Source organism: Bidens hawaiensis, unplaced genomic scaffold, assembly GCF_021521415.1.
Source record: "Bidens hawaiensis isolate Kalapana, Puna unplaced genomic scaffold, B.hawaiensis_p1.1 tig00023423_1, whole genome shotgun sequence".
NCBI classification, from domain to species: domain Eukaryota; kingdom Viridiplantae; phylum Streptophyta; class Magnoliopsida; order Asterales; family Asteraceae; genus Bidens; species Bidens hawaiensis.
In genome coordinates this window covers 137727-159885 of record NW_027493679.1, presented here as the reverse complement: position 1 = coordinate 159885, position 22159 = coordinate 137727, and the positions used below count along the sequence as shown (strand labels likewise).

The 22159-nt window shown below is 37.3% G+C and overlaps 1 protein-coding gene across 1 annotated transcript; it reads left to right on the top strand.

Annotated features, from left to right (window-relative positions):
• The first annotated feature begins 19881 nt into the window (after window positions 1-19881).
• Window positions 19882-21411, top strand: LOC143567528 (putative mitochondrial protein AtMg00860). The gene is made up of 2 exons (XM_077053928.1): window positions 19882-20011; window positions 21038-21411. The coding sequence occupies exons 1-2, from the start codon at window positions 19882-19884 to the stop codon at window positions 21409-21411; spliced, it is 504 nt and encodes a 167-aa protein (XP_076910043.1).
• Window positions 21412-22159: the final 748 nt, after the last annotated feature.

The following is a 22159-nucleotide window of genomic DNA, read 5'->3' as shown; positions in this document are numbered from 1 at the left end:
GTTGTGAGTGAGAAGATTAAAAAGATAATGATAAATGTATAAAAGTATATTATTTAATTGAATAAAAGAAAGAAAATGTGTTGATTTTTAGTCTAATCTAACAATACTATTAAAACATTACAATTGTCCACATGGCAATCAACTAGGCTATCCACCTATGCATTCAACTCACTATGTTTCCATTTATGTTAATTCCACATATACACTATTAATTTTATTCTAAATATTAAATCTAAAAGAGGCACGGTCCGTTTCCGTTTTAACCCGATACCCACTAATATTACACTCGGTTGTTTTGTTATCAGCTCTATCAACACTATGTTATTTATCTGACCACTATTGTTTTAAATTCATGACCGTCTTCTCTCCAATAACTCTTGTCCGTAAATTGTTTATCCATGAAATTGGTGCGTCAACTATGATTGTCGTCTTCAATACATCTGTTGTATTAGTTTCTCCTCCCAATGGATGCAACAACGATTTTCGTCTTCATCAATACATAAACAAGCCTAACTTCTTGTTAGGGCACGGAAATTTGACACTTTGGATACGTTATCCTGACATATGTTCTTGATCAGTTATCCTTAGACAGATCCTGCCAGAATCAGTGGTCCTCAGTACTTGGTATTATTAACAATTGTTTCTTGTGTGTAGGTTGTTATTTAATAAGTATAACGGCTCCAAGACTTATTCCACCGGATATCTCGCTATTGGACTTGTCAAACACGTAGTCAAATGGCTGTAACACGTTTAATGGGAGAAGTGGCGGATTTATAGGACTTCTTGTTGAGTCACCAACAACTGAGTACTAAGGATATGTTATTCTTGAAGACGTGCTTGGATCAATTATCCTTCTGAAGAACATCCTCTAGCTGGAACGTGGATCCAGGATCCTACTTCAATGTAGCTGTTAATGGACGAATTCATGTGAAGATGAACGTGCAAATATCAACAACGGCTATGAGACTCATTCTTCCGCTTATCTCGCTACTGGATGGCTATTGGCACGTGGTCAAAGGTCGTGGAGCGGCTAGGTGGAAGACTTCCGAATAGATTGGAGATATAGTTAGTGATATTATCTTATTTAAACGAGTGATGATCAAATAGGTAAACACATGTACTTACACACACACTAGAGCAGAAGCAAGCATTCTCTCTACACATTAGCTAACTTTGTAATCTCGATCATATACTCCACCGCACTTGTAACCACCTTTTATTTATCAATATAATTGACGGTGATAGTTTTCACCGTCCGGGGGTTTTTTGTGCCGGAGACCACGATAATCACATACTCATCGACCAAAGGTTACCTTGTTGATCATTGACTAAAGTAATTCGACCAAAGATTATCTTATTAATCCTTGACCGAGGTTATTTTACCAAAGATTACCTTGATAAGTTTTGACCGAAGTAAGACTATCTTGGTTAAGGGTTTTTTCCCTCATGATCAAACATTTGTGTTCACCAATATTACGCTTATACACTTGTCGTTATCGAGTTAGCACCTTACCTCACATAACAGATTTGGATACTTGATCCTTAGCAGATTTTTGTCCAAAACAATTTGGCGCCCACCGTGGGGCAATTGGTGCTATAAACCGTATTATTCTCATCAATTCTCATTTTTTCATACCCTATACCCTTGCAATGGCCTCTCAATCCACCTCTGCATCGTCAGCTATGCCATCTTTGATTTCTCTCTCCTCAAGGACCTTGCCGCCGATGCCTCCGCCAATCACGGGAGCACCAAAGGATGCTACTTCTGGGAGCAAGACACAAATACCAGTCTTCCAGAGCTCGAAAACAACCGCTGCTACTTCGGCGGTAAACTCTAACAATGACGTTTCCTCTATGTTTTTGCAGGTGAAAGCATATATGGAACAACAGAACAAGACCAACCAAAGGATCCTACGTGAGATCGAAGACATCCGAAAATCCAAGAGGCCAGCAGAGGATCTCACCCCCCTGATGCCTAGGATGCTGGATTTCACCAGTCTAGGATCCCTGGCTCAACTTTCGCAAGGATCCATGGGTCCTCAGACTCAAGGATCCTCAGCCTTTTAGCAAGGATCATCCATCCTTCAACAAGGATCCATGGGTCATCAGATCCAAGGATACTCGGATTTCCAGCAAGGACCATCTAGCTTCAGCTATGTGTCGATGGGTCAAACAATGCAGAGTTCCTCGATGTTACAAAGAGGATCAGGGATGCTTCCGCCAGGATCCTCCGGGATCCCTTATCAATGATCCTTCTTTCAGGATCAAGGATCCTTTGGATCCCATCATCAACGGTCTTTCGAAGTCCATGATGGGGACATAATCCCCATGCAGACCATAGCATCTGGAGGACCCACTCCGATTGCTGACTCCTCTTATCCCAGATACTCGTCTGGAATACCAAACTCCACCCAGCAGAGAGGTAACTGGTACGATCCTATATCCTTAGATACTAACCATGTTCCCATGCAGGATTCAGGTATCAACCAGGCCATGGCCAAGGAGTTACAGAAGCTAAAGGATATGATATCCAGTGTCCCAGGAGTGATACGTCCAATTCCTGAGATACCGGAGGGGAGTCACAAGTTATCCAGATTCGCTCCACCAATCTGTGATGCAGAAATCCCGAAGTGGTTCCAAACTCCCAACATGAAGACTTATGACGGGAGCACTGATCCTGAGGAACACGTTGCCCAATATAGGGAATGGATGGAAACTAATCCTGTTCCTGAAAGACTCAAGGAGGCTTGCCTTTGCAAAGGATTTGGAGCCACACTAACGGGAGCTGCACTGAAATGGCTGCTAAGTCTCCCCCTTTCTCGGTTACATCTTTCTCTCATTTAGTTAATTTGTTTAACACTCAATTTTCCTGTAGTCGGAAATTTGAGAGGTTAACCAGTGATTTATATCGTGTTATCCAACCTAGTGATGAATCCCTTAGGGATTTCGTTACCAGGTTCGGTAAGGAAGCTCTGGAAATCCCAAACCTTGATATGACCACTGCTGTTGAAGCATTCAAGATGAGAATTCAAAAGAGCTCCCCTTTTTTATGATGGTTTAGTGATGACTCCGTGCAAGACATTAGATGAAGTCAGAAACAGGGCATTAAGATACATCCTCTTAGAAGAAGACAAAAAGATCCAGGATCGTCTTGGGGGACAAACGAAACAAGAAACTCCCGAAAAGAATAAAGGATCTTGGAATAGGAACAACAATTCGAAGCCGTATGCCAAGTTCAACAATCAGAACGTACGGGCAGTTGAAGAAGGAGATGACGATGAAGACTATCCTTGCATCTCCGACTATTGTTTCTCTGTAGATACTCATGGCTTGATTTGTGCCATGAAGGATCTGGGAGAAAAAGCAAGGTGGCCCCGAAAGAATAAGAAGGTTGTCGGCTTCAAGGACAAGTCTAAGTGGTGCGCCTTCCACGAAGATTTTGGCCACGCGACAGACGAGTGCATCGGCTTAAGGAAAGAATTGGATACCTCCTGAGCAAGGGTCACTTTAAAGAACTCTTGGGAAGGAAGAAATCCAAGATCCAGGATCCTGAAGATCTTCCACAGAAAGCAACACCACCGCCGCCGGATGCCCATGTGATCAACTTTGTCCCCAAAGACTACGAATTGTTTAGAGATTCTTGTGCCATAGAAGAAAGTCCCGTAGAAGAATTCGAGTTGGATAATAAGAGAAGACCACTCATCTCCACTACTCGAGTGACTGATCAGAGAATCTTTTTCAATTCAAGGATCCAGGATCCTCAACAGGACAAGCTGGATGTGCGGGCAGTCAATTTCATCTCTGGAGATTCAGACATATGTGGAACTTCTTTCTCTGCAGCAAAAAGATTCGCCAAGGAGATCAAGATGGATAATGGGGATCATCCAATAGTGTCAACCACATTAACAACAGACAAGAGAATCTTCTTCGATGAGGAAGACAAGCTGAACATTCAGGATCCTCATAATGACGGTTTGATTATTACTTTATTTATCTCTAACCATTATGTACGCAGGATCCTAGTGGACGATGGCAGCTCAGTCAACATTATCCAACATGATGTCCTCAAGAAGATGAACATCCCGGATTCAGAAATCATTCCTAGAACATCGGTGCTAGTTGGTTCCAGTGATGAAACCAAGAAGACATTGGGGGACATCAACCTCCCAATTTACATCGAAGGGTTAAATTCATACCAAAAATTTTGTGTTATAGATAACCTTTCCTGTTGTAATGTTATTTTAGGTAGGCCTTGGCTCCATGGAATGAAGGATGTAGCTTCAACTTATCACCAATGCATCAAGCTACCTACTCCTTGGGAGTTGTGAAGATAGTGGGTGACCAAGCGGAGGCTAGGAACTACTACTCTTCATCAATGAAGCCAACATCCAAGCAAACTATAGCATAGCAACTACAGCAACATCCTAGGGACGTGCTGGAAGCTCGGGAGAAAGACCTCAAAGAAGTATCATTGGACCCTGAAGATCCGGAAGTAAAGGTGTTTCTAGGATCCAGTATCCCCAGTAAGATTGAGGAGGATATAATATCCTTCTTAGGGCGAAGAAGATCTACCTTTGCCTTCAAGCACTAGCGGACTTTGTGGCTGATTTCACTAGTGATCTACAAAAAGAAGTTGTCTTGGAAGTCCAACAACTGGAAAAGACTAAGGACCCTTGGATACTCTTCACAGATGGAGTATCCAACGTGAGAGGAACAGGATTAGGGATCCTACTGAAATCGCCACAAGGGGACATATTACCCCAGTCCATAGCTTGTGAATTCCAAGAAACAAACAATGAAGCAGAGTACGAGGCTTTAATAGCAGGTTAGCAATTAGCCATAAGTATGAGGATCAGGTATCTTCAAGTTTATGTAGATTCTTTATTGATAACTAACCACTTTAATGGCTCGTATGCTGTTAAAGGTGAGAAACTAATGAAATATTTAGATGTTGTGGAGGAGTTATCGAAATCCTTCGAAATATTTAGTATTACACAGGTACCGAGGGAAGAAAACGCTGGGGCAGACGCCTTAGCAAACTTAGCCTCATCTTTGAAGATTCCTGAGGATTTGAAAATCCCAATAATCCACATTCTCTCGCCAGCAATAGGAGAACAGGAAGTTGGAGAGATAACAAATGACAAAGAAATCGTGCTCTGGGATCCTTTATCCTCAAATAACAAAGGATCATGGATCCATCCTATCAAGAACTATATTCAGACTGGAGAAATTCCAACCACAGAAAATCCCAAGTCCTTCAAACTCAAGGTATCCCAATATATCTTGTTAAATGATATGGTATATAGAAAATCTCTTGCAGGACCATATTTGAGATGCATTGAGGATCCCGAGATCCAAGAAGTACTCAAGGATTTTCATGAAGGAGATTGCGGCAATCACACAGGCGGAAGAGCATTATTTTCTAGGATACTCAGAACTAGATACTTCTGGCCAACAATGAAGAAGGATGCAGTAGAGTATTCAAGGAAATGTGATGCTTGCCAAAGACACGCGAACATCCTTCACCAGCCAGCGGAGCCTCTGTATCCTATATCCTCTTTATGGCCCTTCATGAAATGGGGTATGGATATTGTGGGCAAGCTACCAAAAGCACCTGGTGGAAAGGTCTTTATGCTTGCTATGACTGACTACTTCTCCAAATAGATTGAGGCAAAGAATTTGTACAAGTCCAAGAAAGGGAAGTAATATATTTCATTAAACGAAATATTATAACTAGATTTGGTATTCCTGCTAAAATTGTATGTGACAATGGTTCCCAGTTTATCGGGAATAGAACCACTAACTTTTGTGACAGTTGGGGCATCAAAATGATTACTTCCACTCTGGTTCATCCTCAAGCCAATGGTCAAGCAGAGTCTAGAAACAAGATCATCATCAACAATCTAAAGAAGAAGCTAGGATCCAAGAAGGGAAAATGGGCTGAAGAACTTCCTTATGTTCTCTGGGCAGACATGACTACTCCCAAAAATGCAACAGGCCAGACACCCTTCTCTTTGGTGTTTGGATCAGAAGCTTTAGTCCCTACAGAAATGGTGGTCCCTACAGCCAGAACAAACATCCGTGATCCTGAGGACAATAAAGAAATCATTTTTGAAGACTTGGATACCGTTGAAGAACTCAGAGACCTAGCCAAACCAGAATGGCAGCATATCAACAAAGGGTAGCTGGGGCATACAACAAAAATATAAGGCTCAGAAGATTTCAAGAAGGAGATCTAGTCTTGAGGAAAGCCTTCCAAAACACAACTAATCCAGCAGATGGAAAGCTAGCACCCAAATGGGAAGTCCCCAACTTGATCGAGTCAGAAGCTGGAAAGGGGGCATGTCACTTGCTAACTATGGAAGGCAACAGGTTACCCAGAGCATGGAACGCTATCCATCTCAAAAAGTATTTTTTATAGTCAGGATCTAGTATCCTTCGAGAATCAAGCATCCATCTAGGATCAAGGATCCTAAAATTGGTAATATCTATTTGATCACTTATTCATTTCATATTCTTGTTATTTTAAGGATATTGTATTCTTAACATTTATTTTTTCCAAGTTTTTAAGTAACAATGCAGATTTCAATAAGAGGTTCAATGTCTAAGAGGCTGGCCACCTCTCCCTCACGTTTAAGGTACTTTACTATTTCCCTTGGCCTTGCCCACGATTGGATATGACCCCCGATGGTCATATCCCCTACGGTTTAAAGGTTTTCACCTTTCTCATGATCGCCAGTTGCGCACGCTATCCAACGTATAGTCCGGGGCAGTGGGACCAGTACACGCTTAGTGACTGACAATTTCGTTGTCTTCGGCTATATGGAGGATCCTACGATTTATGGTAGACGTACCATACCACCGATTTATAACGTTTTCACGTTATCTCACTTTTGGGCTAAATCCTGGTTTGGACGAGTCCCTAGTTAACATCCGTATCTTTGGGCCAGTCCCTAGTTTGGGCTTGTCCCCAGTATTTGGGCTTGTCCCCAGTTTAACGCCAGTTCACGGGCTTGTCCCCAGATTACACGGGCTTGTCCCCAGTTGCACGGGCTTGTCCCCAGTTTATTTTATGGGCTTGTCCCCAGTTTGTTGGGCTTGTCCCCACATTATTTTTTGGGCTTGTCCCCAGTTTGTTGGGCTTGTCCCCAGTTTATTTTATGGACTTGTCCCCGGTTTATTGGGTTTAATCCCAGATAATATCGTAAGTTATTTGCATCAGGTATCATAAATTAGATTCTGAGGATCACCTAAGGATCAATACTTATGGATTCAAAATCCTTTAATTCATTTTTATAAGGATTGCAAAAGGATCAATAGTTATGGTAACTTAGGTCTAACCAGACCTTACGGTATGATTTCTGTTTATCGGTTTACACTTATTTGATTTCAGTTTATATCTTCATAGATATAAGGATTCATTATTCTCAATCTATTTTTATAAGGATTTAAGATCCTGGTTTATTTTTGCAAGGATATTTTATCCTAAAAACTTTTTACTAAAGAATATTTCTCAAAACTTTCAACAAGTCTAAAGCTATATCAGACAAACTTTCAAAATAACAGACAATCAACAGATAGTTAAAAGATACTATTTATTAAACTTACTTGCAATTACCAAAATTCTTAACCCGGACTTCACCATTTTAAATATGGATCATCCACCCGGGTTAAACATGTGTTACTAGTTGATCATGATTTGCTAGAAAAATAAGAAGTTTTGGATATATAGCTTGAAGGGAAGTTCTCAAACTCTATAGATATATGATAATTATATCTAGCTTGTCAAATCTCATCCGTTTTTGCAGGAAGTCTGAATTCAAAGGCAAATGACAGCTGTGATCTTATCACAACCGCCATTTTGGGGGCAATTGTTAGGGCACGGAAATTTGACAATGTGGATACGTTATCCTGACATATGTTGTTGGATCAGTTATCCTTAGACAGATCCTGTCAGGATCAGTGGTCCCAGTACTTGGTATTATTAACAATTGTTTCTTGTGTGTAGGTTGTTATTTAATAAGTATAACGGCTCCAAGACTTATTCCACCGGATATCTCGCTATTGGACTTGTCAAACACGTAGTCAACTGGCTGTAACACGTTTAATGGGAGAAGTGGCGGATTTATAAGACTTTTTGTTGAGTCACCAACAACTGAGTACTAAGTATATGTTATTCTTGAAGACGTGCTTGGATCAGTTATCCTTCTGAAGAACATCCACTAGCTGGAACGTGGATCCAGGATCCTACTTCAATGTAGCTGTTAATGGACGAATTCATGTGAAGATGAACGTGCAAATATCAAAGACGGCTATGAGCCTCATTCTCCCGCTTATCTCGCTACTGGATGGCATTTGGCACGTGGTCAAAGGTCGTGGAGCAGCTAGGTGGAAGACTTCCGGATAGATAGGAGATATAGTTAGTGATATTATCTTATTTAAACGAGTGATGATCAAATAGGTAAACACATGTACTTACACACACACTAGAGCAGAAGCAAGCATTCTCTCTACACACTAGCTAACTTTGTAATCTCGATCATATACTCCACCGCACTTGTAACCACCTTTTATTTATCAATTTAATTGACGGTGATAGTTTTCACCGTCCGGGGGTTTTTTGTGTCGGAGACCACGATAATCACATACTCATCGACCAAAGGTTACCTTGTTGATCATTGACTAAAGTAATTCGACCAAAGATTATCTTATTAATCCTTGACCGAGGTTATTTTACCAAAGATTACCTTGATAAGTTTTGACCGAAGTAAGACTATCTTGGTTAAGGGTTTTTTCCCTCGTGATCAAACCTTTGTGTTCACCAATATTATGCTTACACACTTGTCGTTATCGAGTTAGCACATTACCTCACATAACAGATTTGGATACTTGATCCTTAGCAGATTTTTGTCCAAAACACTTCTTATTCCGACCAATTGATGCAGATATGATCACCGTCTTCTCCATTTTCATAATTTCCATCTTCTCCATCAAATATGTGTTCGTAGGTATGTTAATTCTTGATTTTTCTATTTTTCTGTATTTTATTCATTTTTATTTACCTAATATTTGTGTTAATTATTTATTTAATACAAAATAATTTAATTTAATTGGAATTTTAGAATCTTTGTAAATAAAACCTATTTGTTTTACCTCAATTTTAATTTAGTCAATTATATTAAAAGGTTTGTAAATTAAAACCTATTATATGTTTTTTTAGAATTTTAAATATTTTTAGAAATTTTAAATTTTAAAATAACTGTATTTATGATGTTGTTTCCTCTTATAATTTGACCACCATTTAATTTTATTGATTCGGTTTTTCAAATGTAATGATTAGTCGATTTTATTTAATACATTTTCATGCCTTAATTAACATTTGACCTCATATTCAAATTCAAATTTTAAAGCGTTTGTATGGTAGTTCCAAAAGTTATGGTCCGGATTTTGATTATAATTTTAGATTTTATAATTAAACGCGGATTTTATATATATATGATGTAACTATTTTGTATACATGTATAGGTTATATAGGTTATGTTATATGGTATATATATTTATAGGGTGCATTTACTGTACGCTAATGCCTTAACGTACGGTAGGTGCGCGAGACGCTCAAAGGCAAAAACCTAAAACGCTCAGAAAACTTAAATGCTCAGCAAAACGCTCAATAAATGGTCTTCGTGAAAAAAGTGAAAAATTGATCGATTAACCTTCCAAAACTGTTTTTTTCGGAGAACAAATGATTGATTGGATATGTATTGACGATTCCGAGATGTTTGGATGTGATTTCCGGATCAATTCGTGAAAAAATAGATTTGCGTACGTTAATGTACGTTAAGGATTAGTGTATTGGATCTTTTCACTATATTTGTATTATAGGTTATTTATAGTCTTTTTATATACTAAATATAATATTTTATTTTATAGGCTTTAGTCAATTTGATTATTTTGCAAAACTATTTCTAAATTTACGAGGTTTAACAAAAATAACCTTCTTCATATCTTACAATAATATTAAATCAATACAATGCTTCATATGTCATTTAACTAGATGAGATTGACAGTTGATTATGACTTTATTTTTAACATTAACCTTGTTGGTTATTTCAAATTAGCAAGATATTTCAGATAGTTGATTAATAAAATTCCTTATTTTTTCGTAAAATATATTGTTTAATTAACTATGATTCTTATATGTTTACTACGATGATTGATTTTTGACTTTATTATTTCTAATTATTAATAATAGTCAACATTTGTTGGTTAGGAAATGTATATAAATTCATAACTGTACTCGAATATTTAATTTGACTTGAATTATACTCCCTCTGTCCCATTATAAGTGTCCACATTTCCTTTTTTATTTGTCCCATTACGAGTGTCCACTTTCAAAATTTATTAGCCAATTTTCAAGTTTACCCTTAAACACACACAACTAACATTATTAACAATATTGATGGACCCACTTTTCATGTGCATTATTATTATTTGGTAAGAAAAAAAAGTAGTCATTCAATCCACCTTAAACTTTAGTTTTTCAAACATGGACACTTATAATGGGACGAATAGAGTAATATTTTAGGAATTGTCTATAATTATCGTGGTCATTCAGCGAGTGTAATTTTTTATACATCCAAATTTATGCTTCTTATTATTAAGTCATTAAAATTTAAATTATATTATATTAATTATTAATTATAATTGTTTCTAAACATAACATGTTTAACAAAATAGCATCGTCCATTTTTACTATTTAATAACCAGAGTTTATAATTATTCTTCACATTCATAACTATTTTATTCCTTTCAAACTTCTGCAATGTAAGTTATTGTTCATCCCTTATTTACATATTTTTATATGAAATGTAGTATTTTCACTAAAATCTTTTCTCATTTTATTTTAAATAACTTACAATGAAGGTTCAAACATTTACAATGTAAGTTGTTCATACAATTTTATCTTACCAATACAATTCAATGTTTTGTATACAACTGATGTTTTTGTAATTCATTTATTACTTTTGGAGCTCAATAGAGGTTCAAACTTTCACCATGCTTAAAGAATTTGATGCTCTCAAATTCTAGCCACGCACCGTTAAGGTTAGGGTGTTAAAAGTTTGAGTCATATACTGATTTTAGCTTTTTCAAATTTGGTAAAATATGTTTCAAATTAATATTTGACATTCGGATACGGGATATTTTGGAAATTTTATGTGGGTTAATTTCTAAAAAGGCATTTTGGGCATCATGGTTTGTTTTACACTACTAACTAGTCAAAGAAAGGATTTGTTATGGGTCTGTTTAACTTGTTGAATTATTTTGCATCAGGGGCAATTTTGAAATATTCTGAGAACTCTAAATTTGTCAAAAGGGGTGTTGTCATTCATTACTCATGTAAGCTTAATTTTGGTCCTCTATGCTTATGTTTGTGTAATTTATATGTTTTAGTTTTCAGTTTAATAAAAAATGCAGACTAATTTGCTGATTGTTCAACATTTTTGAAAAATGTGGGTCAATATGTAAATATAATGATCTTGTGATGGCCATGGTGCTGCTTATGTTTTTTCTAAGTTGCTATTAGTTTTAATAAATCTTGATTAACTTAAAGTTTATGTCACAAATATTTAAATATATCTTCTATATTGTGTGTAACACAAGCTTTCATTATTAAACATGTTATTATTTTAGGTATATTTAATTTGGATGATATTGTTTTTAAAAATTTTTCAGGTGGTGAAGCAAAATGAGTTTTTTTGTTAGAATATTTGAAGAAGTTAATGGTGGTTTAATATGAAAGAACATGTTTAGGTCTTTTTTTGATGTTTTTTGGTTGTTTGGTGTACACTAACTTATTGTAACTTTAAACTTTTAATATCTAGACATTGTAAATGGTTAACGTTTTGGTCCGAAAGTTGAAGAAGTTTTGTGTCACACCCCGACCAAAGGCGGCGGAACATGCCGGGGTGCAACAGATTGCCCAAATACAAAAGACGCTATTTAAGCGACAATATTTAATCAACTCATTTAATTTCACAAAATCATAAGAAGTCACATAACATGTTTATACAATAATTAAAACAAATCTTAGCAAATATTATATTGTTCATTTTTGCTAATATCCTAACAGTCTTGATTACGTTTCCCTTCAAGCCTCGAGTCAACCAAAAGTCAAACCTGTAACATTGCATAAAATAAAGTTTATCAACACAAAGGATGGTGAACAATTTCATAGTTTTGAAGCAATATGTATATAATAGGAAAAGCCACAACTTGTATAAAAAACGATAAATAATAGTAACAATTAGGATAAATGAAATCGCTAATAAAAACACATTAGCGACACCTTGCTATAAGAGAATACTAAACAGTCTAGGATTTTGTATGAAATCGTTAATAATAATACATTAACGACACCTTGTTATAAGAGAATACCTAATTTATGAATCAACCCTCCAAAAGTGGTAAACACATTAGCATATAAGCATGTAAGCATAGAACACCAAATCGAGCATTTATTTAAGTAAAGTATATAATAGAGTTTTTGGTTTAAGACTCAAGTATAAAACATTTAGCTTGAATAAGATATGCAATATCACCCCCAAAAAGAAAGATGGAAAACGGGGTATGAAAGTACCACGTTCAAGTAATAAACTTGAAAGATTGGTGATTTGGAGATTAACCGGAACGACGAGTTTAACGAACAAAGCCTAAAAGAAAAGAAGTCTTATATTAGAAAAGTTGTCTTGGAAGTCTTTAAAATAAAATAAATGTTTGAGAAATGTAAACAATTAAAGTTTAAGGTTTAAAATGTAAATAATTAAGTAATTAATATAATAGTCTTTTAAAAATATAAGTTTGCTCGAAGCTGGGTTAAAGTATCTAGCCTTAATATTTACTCAACCTATGTTAAGTAATAAGGTGGGTAAAAATACAAGAATGCAAGTCCCTTTATAATATAGATACTAAAACGAGTTTTTAACTAGTGTTCGGGTTGTTGGTTCGGGTCTTGATAGTTGGTCAAACCCAAAGTCAACTTTCCAAAATAATGAATGTTATGAGATAACTCAATAAAATTTAATAAGACTTAACCAAGTATATAGTTCTATTGTTTTATAAGTAACAACGTCCGTTAAGTGAATGTTCGGTTTTGTCGGTCCAAACTTTGCTATGAGATCAAGTTGGATCCAACATTTACATGTACTTAAGAAAATCAGTTTATAAAGTTTTTTCAAAGATTTGTACAAGTATTGATAGCTAAAAACACACTTGTGTGTCTTAAGCGTGTGAAAATCGGTTTGGTTCGGTTTTCATCTCACAATAAGTTCATGGATGGTTTCCACATGCCCAAGTATCAAAGAACATGTATAATAATTTATAAATGAAGATACTTAAGTTTTACAACCAAAAAGTTAACAATAAAGTCTTTAAACGAAAGTTCGGTTTTCGGTTCGGATCTTGTTTCGGGTTAAGACTGAGGTAAGATTATACAAACCCATAACCATAGAACTTATAAAAATGATTTTAGAAACTTAAATCTAACAATAAGCATGTTTAAACAATTATTTAACAAAACTAGTAAACAAAGTTCGGTTTACGGTTTAGAGCTATTTACGGTTGACCGAGGCTAGTCTCTTCAAACCCATAAACATGGAACTTCATAAATATGATATACAAACTAAAATTAGCAGAAGTTAACCATGGTTAATATGTATAAACAAGCTATATAATTATATATATATCAAGGACTACGAAAGTCCGCCATGTAGCATTGCCTTACGAGGCCCGACACTCCACTGACTGAGACCGGGGAAGTGACCACCAAAGGTAACAAGGGGTGTATATTATATATGTTGTGCCATAAGCTTCATGTATTAATTAAGACTAAGTAAACCAATTAAAATGAAAGACTTGGTTAGTTTGACTTTGAAAGTCAAACTTATCAAGAACATGAAAATAACCTTGAAAGAACCTTGAATTTGAGTGAGGAAATGGATTATGAGCAGGGATGAATGTAGGAGAGGGTCTTGTATTTATAGGATAAGATTAAATGGGTTAAATAATGTAACACTTCGGGTTTTTCATTTTACTTTGTAACCGTTACCTGACCCATTTACGGGTCCGGGCTCGTTCATTAATAAATATTCCGCATTTATCAAGTACAATTATCGTTTAATTATTTAATATGTATTACGCTTTTAACCCAAATACAAGTTTTGGCCTCATATATCTTCAACTTCAAACTACAAGGGCCTGAGTGTAACTTATGTTATAACCCATATTCTTAACTGGTTAATCCTTTTACTCACACCTTTGTCTAAACGGGTTTCTTGGACCCGAATCAACAAATCAATCTAATTAGCTGTCCATAATCCGTTTATAATCAAAGTTTGAATTTGGAAGTCGTTTATTTATGTAAAACGCGGCTCACCGACGATTTGATTAAGGTAATAACACCAATTGATTCGTTTTTCCTTATTTAACCTAACCGAAACCCTAAATCACGGATGAACACAATAACAGTGATATTATTCCAATTAATTATGAGGATACCTTCCTTGTTTGATCGCCGGCAAAACCCCACTATTTAATTGAATTCATTCGACCCATAATTGCTCGTAGCCGCCGGCCCTGTTCTTCGTCATTCTTCCTCCTCCGTTCACCATAGAAGGTAATTAAGTACTGGGTTTAGATCGCGATTACATGGGGAACAACACCCCTAAACCTGTTAGGGATAATAATAAACGATTTGGGTTTATTGATTTTTCTAGGGTTCTTGGCAAAAAAAGGGGACAGAATGGGATTCTGTTTATATTTAATCGATCTGAGTTATAAGCAATCTGAACTCATAGCTCATATGGTTGGGGGTGTGTGTGTATCTGACTCGGGTCGCGGGTTCAATCCACACTGAACCCGTTTTATTCTTTTTTTTTAAGTTTTATTATTATTTTCAAGAAACTAATTATATTATTAATGATATTGATTAAACAAGATTAATTCAATAAAAAAAACAACGCTTTATACTCGTTTAACTTTCGTTTCACTCATGTTTTACACAAAGGTATAATTATACATGTTCGTATATATATACATCCAAACATATAACACATAAAGTATGTCCTATATTTAATTAATAATGTTTTAATATATATAAAGGAATTAAGTAAACTAATTTTTAAAAGAAAACTAAAAATAACATTTTATATAAATCAAATAATAATTAATAATGAACCGTTATAATATAATTATAATATTAAATGATTGTTGTTTAACTCGTATCGTTATTTAGATCCTCATTTAAAGTATATTCTTTATTCTCTTAGGCGTTAACATTCGCATGTGATTCGTTTCTCCATTCTCACTATCCTAACCATCCTCGTCCTTTTTACTCGTTTTATCACTTTTGGGGACATATGCGTAACTTATTATATTTTTGACACCTTATCTATACACACAACTGCAATTGTTGTCTTATGTGTTAACTAATCTTATGCCATACTTGCTATATGTTTATGTGCTCAATGTGAACCGCATTCGAAGAGGTCCAACATAATCTCAGAAAATAGTATGATCATATGCTAGTCGATTTAGCTTTGTGCTTTTCGACATCTCATTTTATTTGCTCATTGGTTGATTTGTTAATCTCATTTGACTCGTTGCATCTACATATTTTATTATATATGTATAACTGAACTGGTGTGTTGCTCACTCAACCTTGTGTTGACAAACTATATTATTTTCAACGCATATGCAGGTTACCGTTTGATGTGAAGTGTGGACTTACAAGAATTGTTTTAAGGACTTATGCTAGAAGAGTTTATTTTGAAACTACAAATGTTTATTTGAATTATTTTATGTCTGTTTATTATATTCAATAATTTACCCGTTGCTTGGATCACTAATTTTATATTTGAATAATAAATTAGTGATCTCCCAATACCTAATGTATTGGGAGAGTACTTGGGTTCTCCCAATAACTAAAAAGTGTAGCATGCCTGAGTCTAACTGGGGTTCGCGGTGGTGGAGGGACTGCATCGGAAAAAAGAGCGATTCTAGTTATAAGATATCTAATGAAACCATCGCTGGAATTGAGATATTATTCAAAGAGAAAGATCTCAAATGAACTATTATTTGAGTTAATACTTTGTTAATTTCTTAGTAATACTTTTGGAAGACATAACTTTGTTTTTATAAATATGCATTAACTGAGAATTTTAAATTTACTAAGTTATTTAACTTCATTTAAATTTGGGATACGCCATATGAACAACAGTTGAACTTTTATATCATGTTGGAATCCTTTAACTTTGTTTAAGGTCCCCCATTAAATATAGAAATGGTAGGCCCTTTTTTTAACCAAACCCCGCCACTAGTTTGAACTAGTTTGATGTGAACCTTTAGGAGTAATTCATTAAATTGGTTAGATCTAAACTAATAACGTACCCTTCGTATGACTCACTAAAGATAGTCACATACATATAGATAGACCGGCTTTACAGCTCAGCCATTCGCCGATTCGGGTCTATTTGAAAATAGCTAGAATATAGCATTTTATGGAGACATAAGAATTTTTCGGCGGAAGCCGCTTATACCATATTTTGCTAAAAGGATACCTGTGCTATCATACAAACATAAAAAAATAGATGATATTTTGTGCCATCGGCTCTAAACAATCTTGTTTTTTTGAACATGAAGAAATAAAGAAGCCATTGCGATTGCCATAAAAACTAGGCCTACTAAAGGGACCCGTGAGGATCCCACCAGAGCGCCTTCCACTTCTAATAGGCCTTAAATGAAATCAACGGGCTATAATCGGCGGTATTCTATGAGATCCGAGAGTATGGTAAGTAAGAATTTGATTTCTTACTTATCATACTCTCTATTAGTGTTATAGTAGTGTATAAAATTGTTTCTAATAAAGTTGGTATACTATATTAGCTTCTATCTTCAATATATGTAGTTCTTAATCCATATATGGAATTTACATAGGACCCAATTCTATTTCTTTGATACATCTATTTATTCATTTATTCCGATGAATCTGAAATATTTATTTTGTTTTACTGTTATAGAATACGTTTATCCACTATAATCCAATGGAATTTGGAGTCGAAGATATTTTTATTTGAAAATAATTTCAATTCAAATAAAAAATGCGTTGCAGAATGATCTATAAAACAATTGATACCATTTCATTCCTCAACTAAATTAGGTGTGCTTCTAAAGTCCACTTCTTCCCCATACTACGAGTGTAAGGGAAAATGTAAAGACTACCATTAAAGCAGCCCAAGCGAGACTTACTATATCCATGTGAATTATGTCCCTTATCTCTATGATAGAAGGGGGATCTTTTGGAAAACGTAATTTTTAAATATGTTAAAATGAATAGAAATAGAAAATATCATTTATTATTTGAATTAAATAAATAGATATTTAAATTTTATTTTGCATGATAGTAACCTTGCGAGCTGTGACAATCAGTCCACGCCCCGGCATTTCCGCCGTAGGTTGGGGTGTGACAGATTGGTATCAGAGCCGAAGGTTTAAGATAGGTCGTTAGAGATTGCCTTAGACACATGTTTAGGAGCCCTATACGTCCGTATCTGCTTACCTTGCGTGTTCTAATTGATTGTTACTGCATTCCCTTAGTTAATAATTTTTTTATTATTATATTATTGTCATGCACACACGCACTGCTCCGAGGCTATGCCTCAAAACTTTAATTTTTTATTTAAATTTAAAATCAATATTAGATTGCCTTTTTATTGCGGGAAATTCCTTAAGAATTCCCACCTGTTGTTTTCACTCATTCTCCTTAGGGCTAGGTTATGTGGCATGTCCCTATCATATGAAAAGGGGTGAGAAACTGTGAGTTGGGCACTGGCAAAACGGTTCCAAGAACCAAAGGTAAGACGCTATTCCTTACCTGGGTGATAACCTGACCACAGTACTCAACCCTATGGACCCGAGCGAGACCCATAAATGCCATGTGACCGACACCCTAAGCTGTCAACCGTGACCACACTAGTGGTTGCATTCCTATATACATTTTTAAATCGAACTCACAGTGATTTCGTGGCTTAAATTCGGTAACCTTCCGATTATGGTTTTTACGTTACTTCAAGTGGTTAGTCGGGAATCCAGACTATCCATCTGTTAACTTGTTTCGTATTTTTGTCGGATACTCCAACTACCCATATTTTCTTTCTATAGTTCGTTATTTCGTTTGGTCGGTTAAAGACGCTTATCGGGCCGAAAAACTATATTGCATCGATAATTCGTTAATTAGTTGGGACAACCAAATTGCCATGTAACGCTCATGGGCTATCCAACTCAAATGTGTTTTCGTTAATTATTGTTGGGCCATTCAAATTTCCATGGAAAGCTCATGGGAGGCCAACATCCCTAGATGCATTTTGTTATATTTTTGTTTGAAACTAACCTAACAGAAACTTAATGTTTTCAACTAACTTTGCTTTCCTCATGAATATTTACACATATGATCCCCCAAATCATAAACCTTTGCTCTTATTTTTCCGTAGAATGTCGTCACTCAGAAATCACCGCCATCACCAGCGTTCATCTGGCTCACGCGACCGCCGCCTGGCTGCTAGAATCACGAAAGAGTTTGCTGCTGCTATGCCTGCTATTGTCACACAAATCCAAAGCCTCAATTCTAATGGTTCAGCCACTTCGGCCATACCCAAAAACTATGATTTTCGTAACTTCTTGAGCACCAAACCTCCATCCTTCCGTGGCGAGGAAAATGCCACCACCTTGCTCTAACGGTTTGAAGAAATGGAGAACATATTTATCCACTGTGAATGTCTGGATGTCAAATGAACCAAATTTGCTTCAAGCTGCTTTAGGGATCGAGCTGTTGTATGGTGGAATGCCCTGAGGAACAACCAAGGGTCGGATTTGGTCGTGGCTATGCCTTGGGAGGAACTAAAGGAGGCGAAGAAAAAGGAATTTTGCCCAGAACATGAACTGCAGAGGTTGGAAGCGGAGTTTTGGGATCTTAAGCAAATTGGCGGGGATAACTCCACTTATTCTATCCAATTTCGCGAGCTGAGCCGTATTGTGCCACATCTGGTCACCCCCGAGACCCGCGGAATTTAGAAATACATTCGCGGTCTCCCGCTTGCTTTCCGTGATGCCGTAATGAGTCGTAACCCATTAACCATCGGTGAGGCAATGGATCTAGCTGCCTCCCTCACTGATAGTCACGTTCGGCATGGAGCCTTGTCCCGCAAGGATTCCAAGTCCACACCCGACAAGACAAAGACCGACTCCTCTACTGATGCCAAAGCTGAGGCCAAACCCCCCTACAACAAAAACCGCTTCAACAAGAACCACCAAAAACGTAATCCCAACTACCAAAACTACTCCGCTAACCAATCCCACAACCAAGCCCCAAATGACCCTAATGCCCCAAACAAGAAAGCTTACTTTGGCCCACATCCCCTTTGTGCCAAGTGTAACCGCCATCACCTGGTCCAATCCCGTTGCCGGTTTTGCACTCAATGTAACCGTTACGACCACCTTGCCAATACTTGCCGAGCACCGCCTGGTTCTCAAGTTGTCCAAACCCGGTCTGCACCCCCTACTGCTAGACCTGCTGCTAACCCTGCACAGCCCGGTGTTCCTAATACCCAAGCTTGTTACCACTGCGGAGACCCTAATCATTTCCGTAATGCCTGCCCATTACTCACCCATGCTAACCAAGCCCATGTCATGCCTGCACCACCTTATGTTACCCATCCACCTCAAGCCCAAGTATACTATGCACCGTACTACACTGCCCAAGCCTACCAAGTGCAAACCTACCAACCTCAAGCCTATGCACCTTAAACCCATGCACCTCCTGTGCCTCAGCTCATGGCTCCTCAATCGGCATCGACTCAAGCTCCTCCTTTGAACCAAGTTGCTCAAACCCCTCAAGGGTCCAATGGTCGTGCGTTTATGATGAATGTGAATCAAGCTCAGGTTTCTAGCGATGTGGTGAATGGTACGTTTCTCATTGATAATCATCATGCTTCTGTTTTGTTTGATACGGGTGACAATAAGAGTTTTATATCTTTGGATTTTGCGTATATTATTGATAAGCCTCGGGATAAGCTGTCTAGACCTTTTACCGTATAAGTAGCCGACGGAAATTCTATTATGATTGACTCGGTAGTCAGGGATTGCGTCATAGTCCTTAACAAAGTCGAGTTTCTAATTGACCTCATTCCGATGCAAATGGGTAGTTTCAATGTAATCGTAGGGATGGATTGGTTAACTCTTAATCATGCGGAAGTTGTTTGCTTTGAAAAGTTCATACGTATACCTCTAAAAAACGGTCGTACTCTCAAGGTTTTCGGTTATACTCCAACGTCTAAGATTAACCTCATTTCGTGCTTTCAAGCTCAACGTTATTTGCGCAAGAAATGTGTCGCCTTCGTAGCACTCGTGGTAGAGAAAGAGCGAAAAGAGAAGAAATTATCCGATATCCCAGTTGTTCGCGATTTTCCCGACGTTTTTCCCGATGATGTCACTGGTCTTCCTCCGGTTCGTCAAGTCGAATTCCGAATTGATCTAATACCCGGAGCTAACCCCGTAGCTAAAGCCCCTTACCGTCTTGCACCCTCCGAGATGTAAGAACTCTTGAGCTAACTCCAAGAACTTTCGGAAAAGGGTTTCATTCGCCCGAGTTCTTTTCCTTGGGGCGCACTTGTGCTATTTGTCAAGAAGAAAGATGGTTCATTCCGCATGTGCATTGACTACCGTGAACTTAACAAGCTTACCGTTAAGAATCGTTATCCGCTCCCTCGAATCGACGATCTTTTCGATCAACTTCAAGGAGCCGCATGCTTCTCGAAGATCGATCTCCGTTCGGGTTATCATCAACTCCGAGTTAGTGATGATGACATTCCCAAGAACACCTTTCAAACTCGTTATGGTCATTACGAGTTCTGTGTTATGCCTTTTGGGTTGACAAACGCACCCGCGGTGTTTATGGATCTCATGAACCGTGTTTGTAAACCTTATTTAGACAAGTTCATTATTGTTTTCATCGATGACATTTTGATCTATTCGAAATCCGAGAACGACCACAAGAAACATCTTCATACCATTCTTGATCTACTTCGAAAGGAGCAATTGTATGCCAAGTTTTCTAAGTGCGAGTTTTGGTTGAAAGAAGTTCAGTTTTTGGGCCACATTGTTTACGAAAAGGTTATTCATGTTGATCCAGCAAAGATCGAAGCTGTTAAGAATTGGAAGCCGCCTACGACTAACACAAAAGTTCGTTCTTTTCTCGGTTTGGCGGGTTATTACCGTCGTTTCATTCATTACTTTTCCAAGATCGCATTGCCCCTCACCGCTTTAACACACAAAGGTAAAACCTTTGTGTGGGGGCCAAAGTAAGAAGAAACCTTTGAAACTCTTAAGGACATGCTTTGCAATGCTCCTATCCTTGCTCTTCCGGAAAGAAATGAAGATTTTATCGTTTTCTGCGACGCTTCTAACCAAGGTCTTGGTTGCGTCATCATGCAACGAGGCAAGGTTATCGCTTACGCTTCGAGACAACTCAAGGTTCACGAGAAAAATTATACGACGCATGATCTCGAACTTGGTGCTGTCGTATTTGCCTTGAAAATTTGGATACATTATCTCTATGGTATGAAGTGTGTGGTGTATACCGATCACAAGAGTCTCCAACACATTTTTGACCAAAAAGAACTCAATATGAGACAACATCGATGGACCAAGTTGCTTAGCGACTACGAATGCGAAATTCGCTATCACCCTGGAAAGGAGAATGTCGTGGCTGACGCTCTCAGTCGTAAGAAACCTTTCAAATCGATACTTCTTACTTGTGTTCTTGTTCAAAATGATCTCGAAAAGCGTGTTCTCGATGCTCAACACGAATCCGTCACCGAAGGCAATATGTATGACGAGATGTCGTGTGGTGCCGAAACCCAAATTGAAACTAAACCCAATGGTCTGCTTTACTTTCTGAACCGCTTATGGATACCCAATCTTGATGATCTTCGCACATTTATTATGGACGAAGCTCACAAGTCACGATATTCCGTACATCCAGGTGCGGATAAGATGTACGCAGACCTTCGTTATGTCTATTAGTGGCCTGGTATGAAGAAAGATATCGCTC

Excerpts from the sequence above, each read along its gene's own strand:
- LOC143567528 (XM_077053928.1), top strand. The coding sequence starts at position 19,882 with ATGGCTCCTCAATCGGCATCGACTCAAGCTCCTCCTTTGAACCAAGTT. Across the intron at positions 20,012-21,037 it reads TTCTAGCGATGTGGTGAATG|ACAAGTTCATTATTGTTTTC; the intron begins GTACGTTTCTCA and ends AACCTTATTTAG.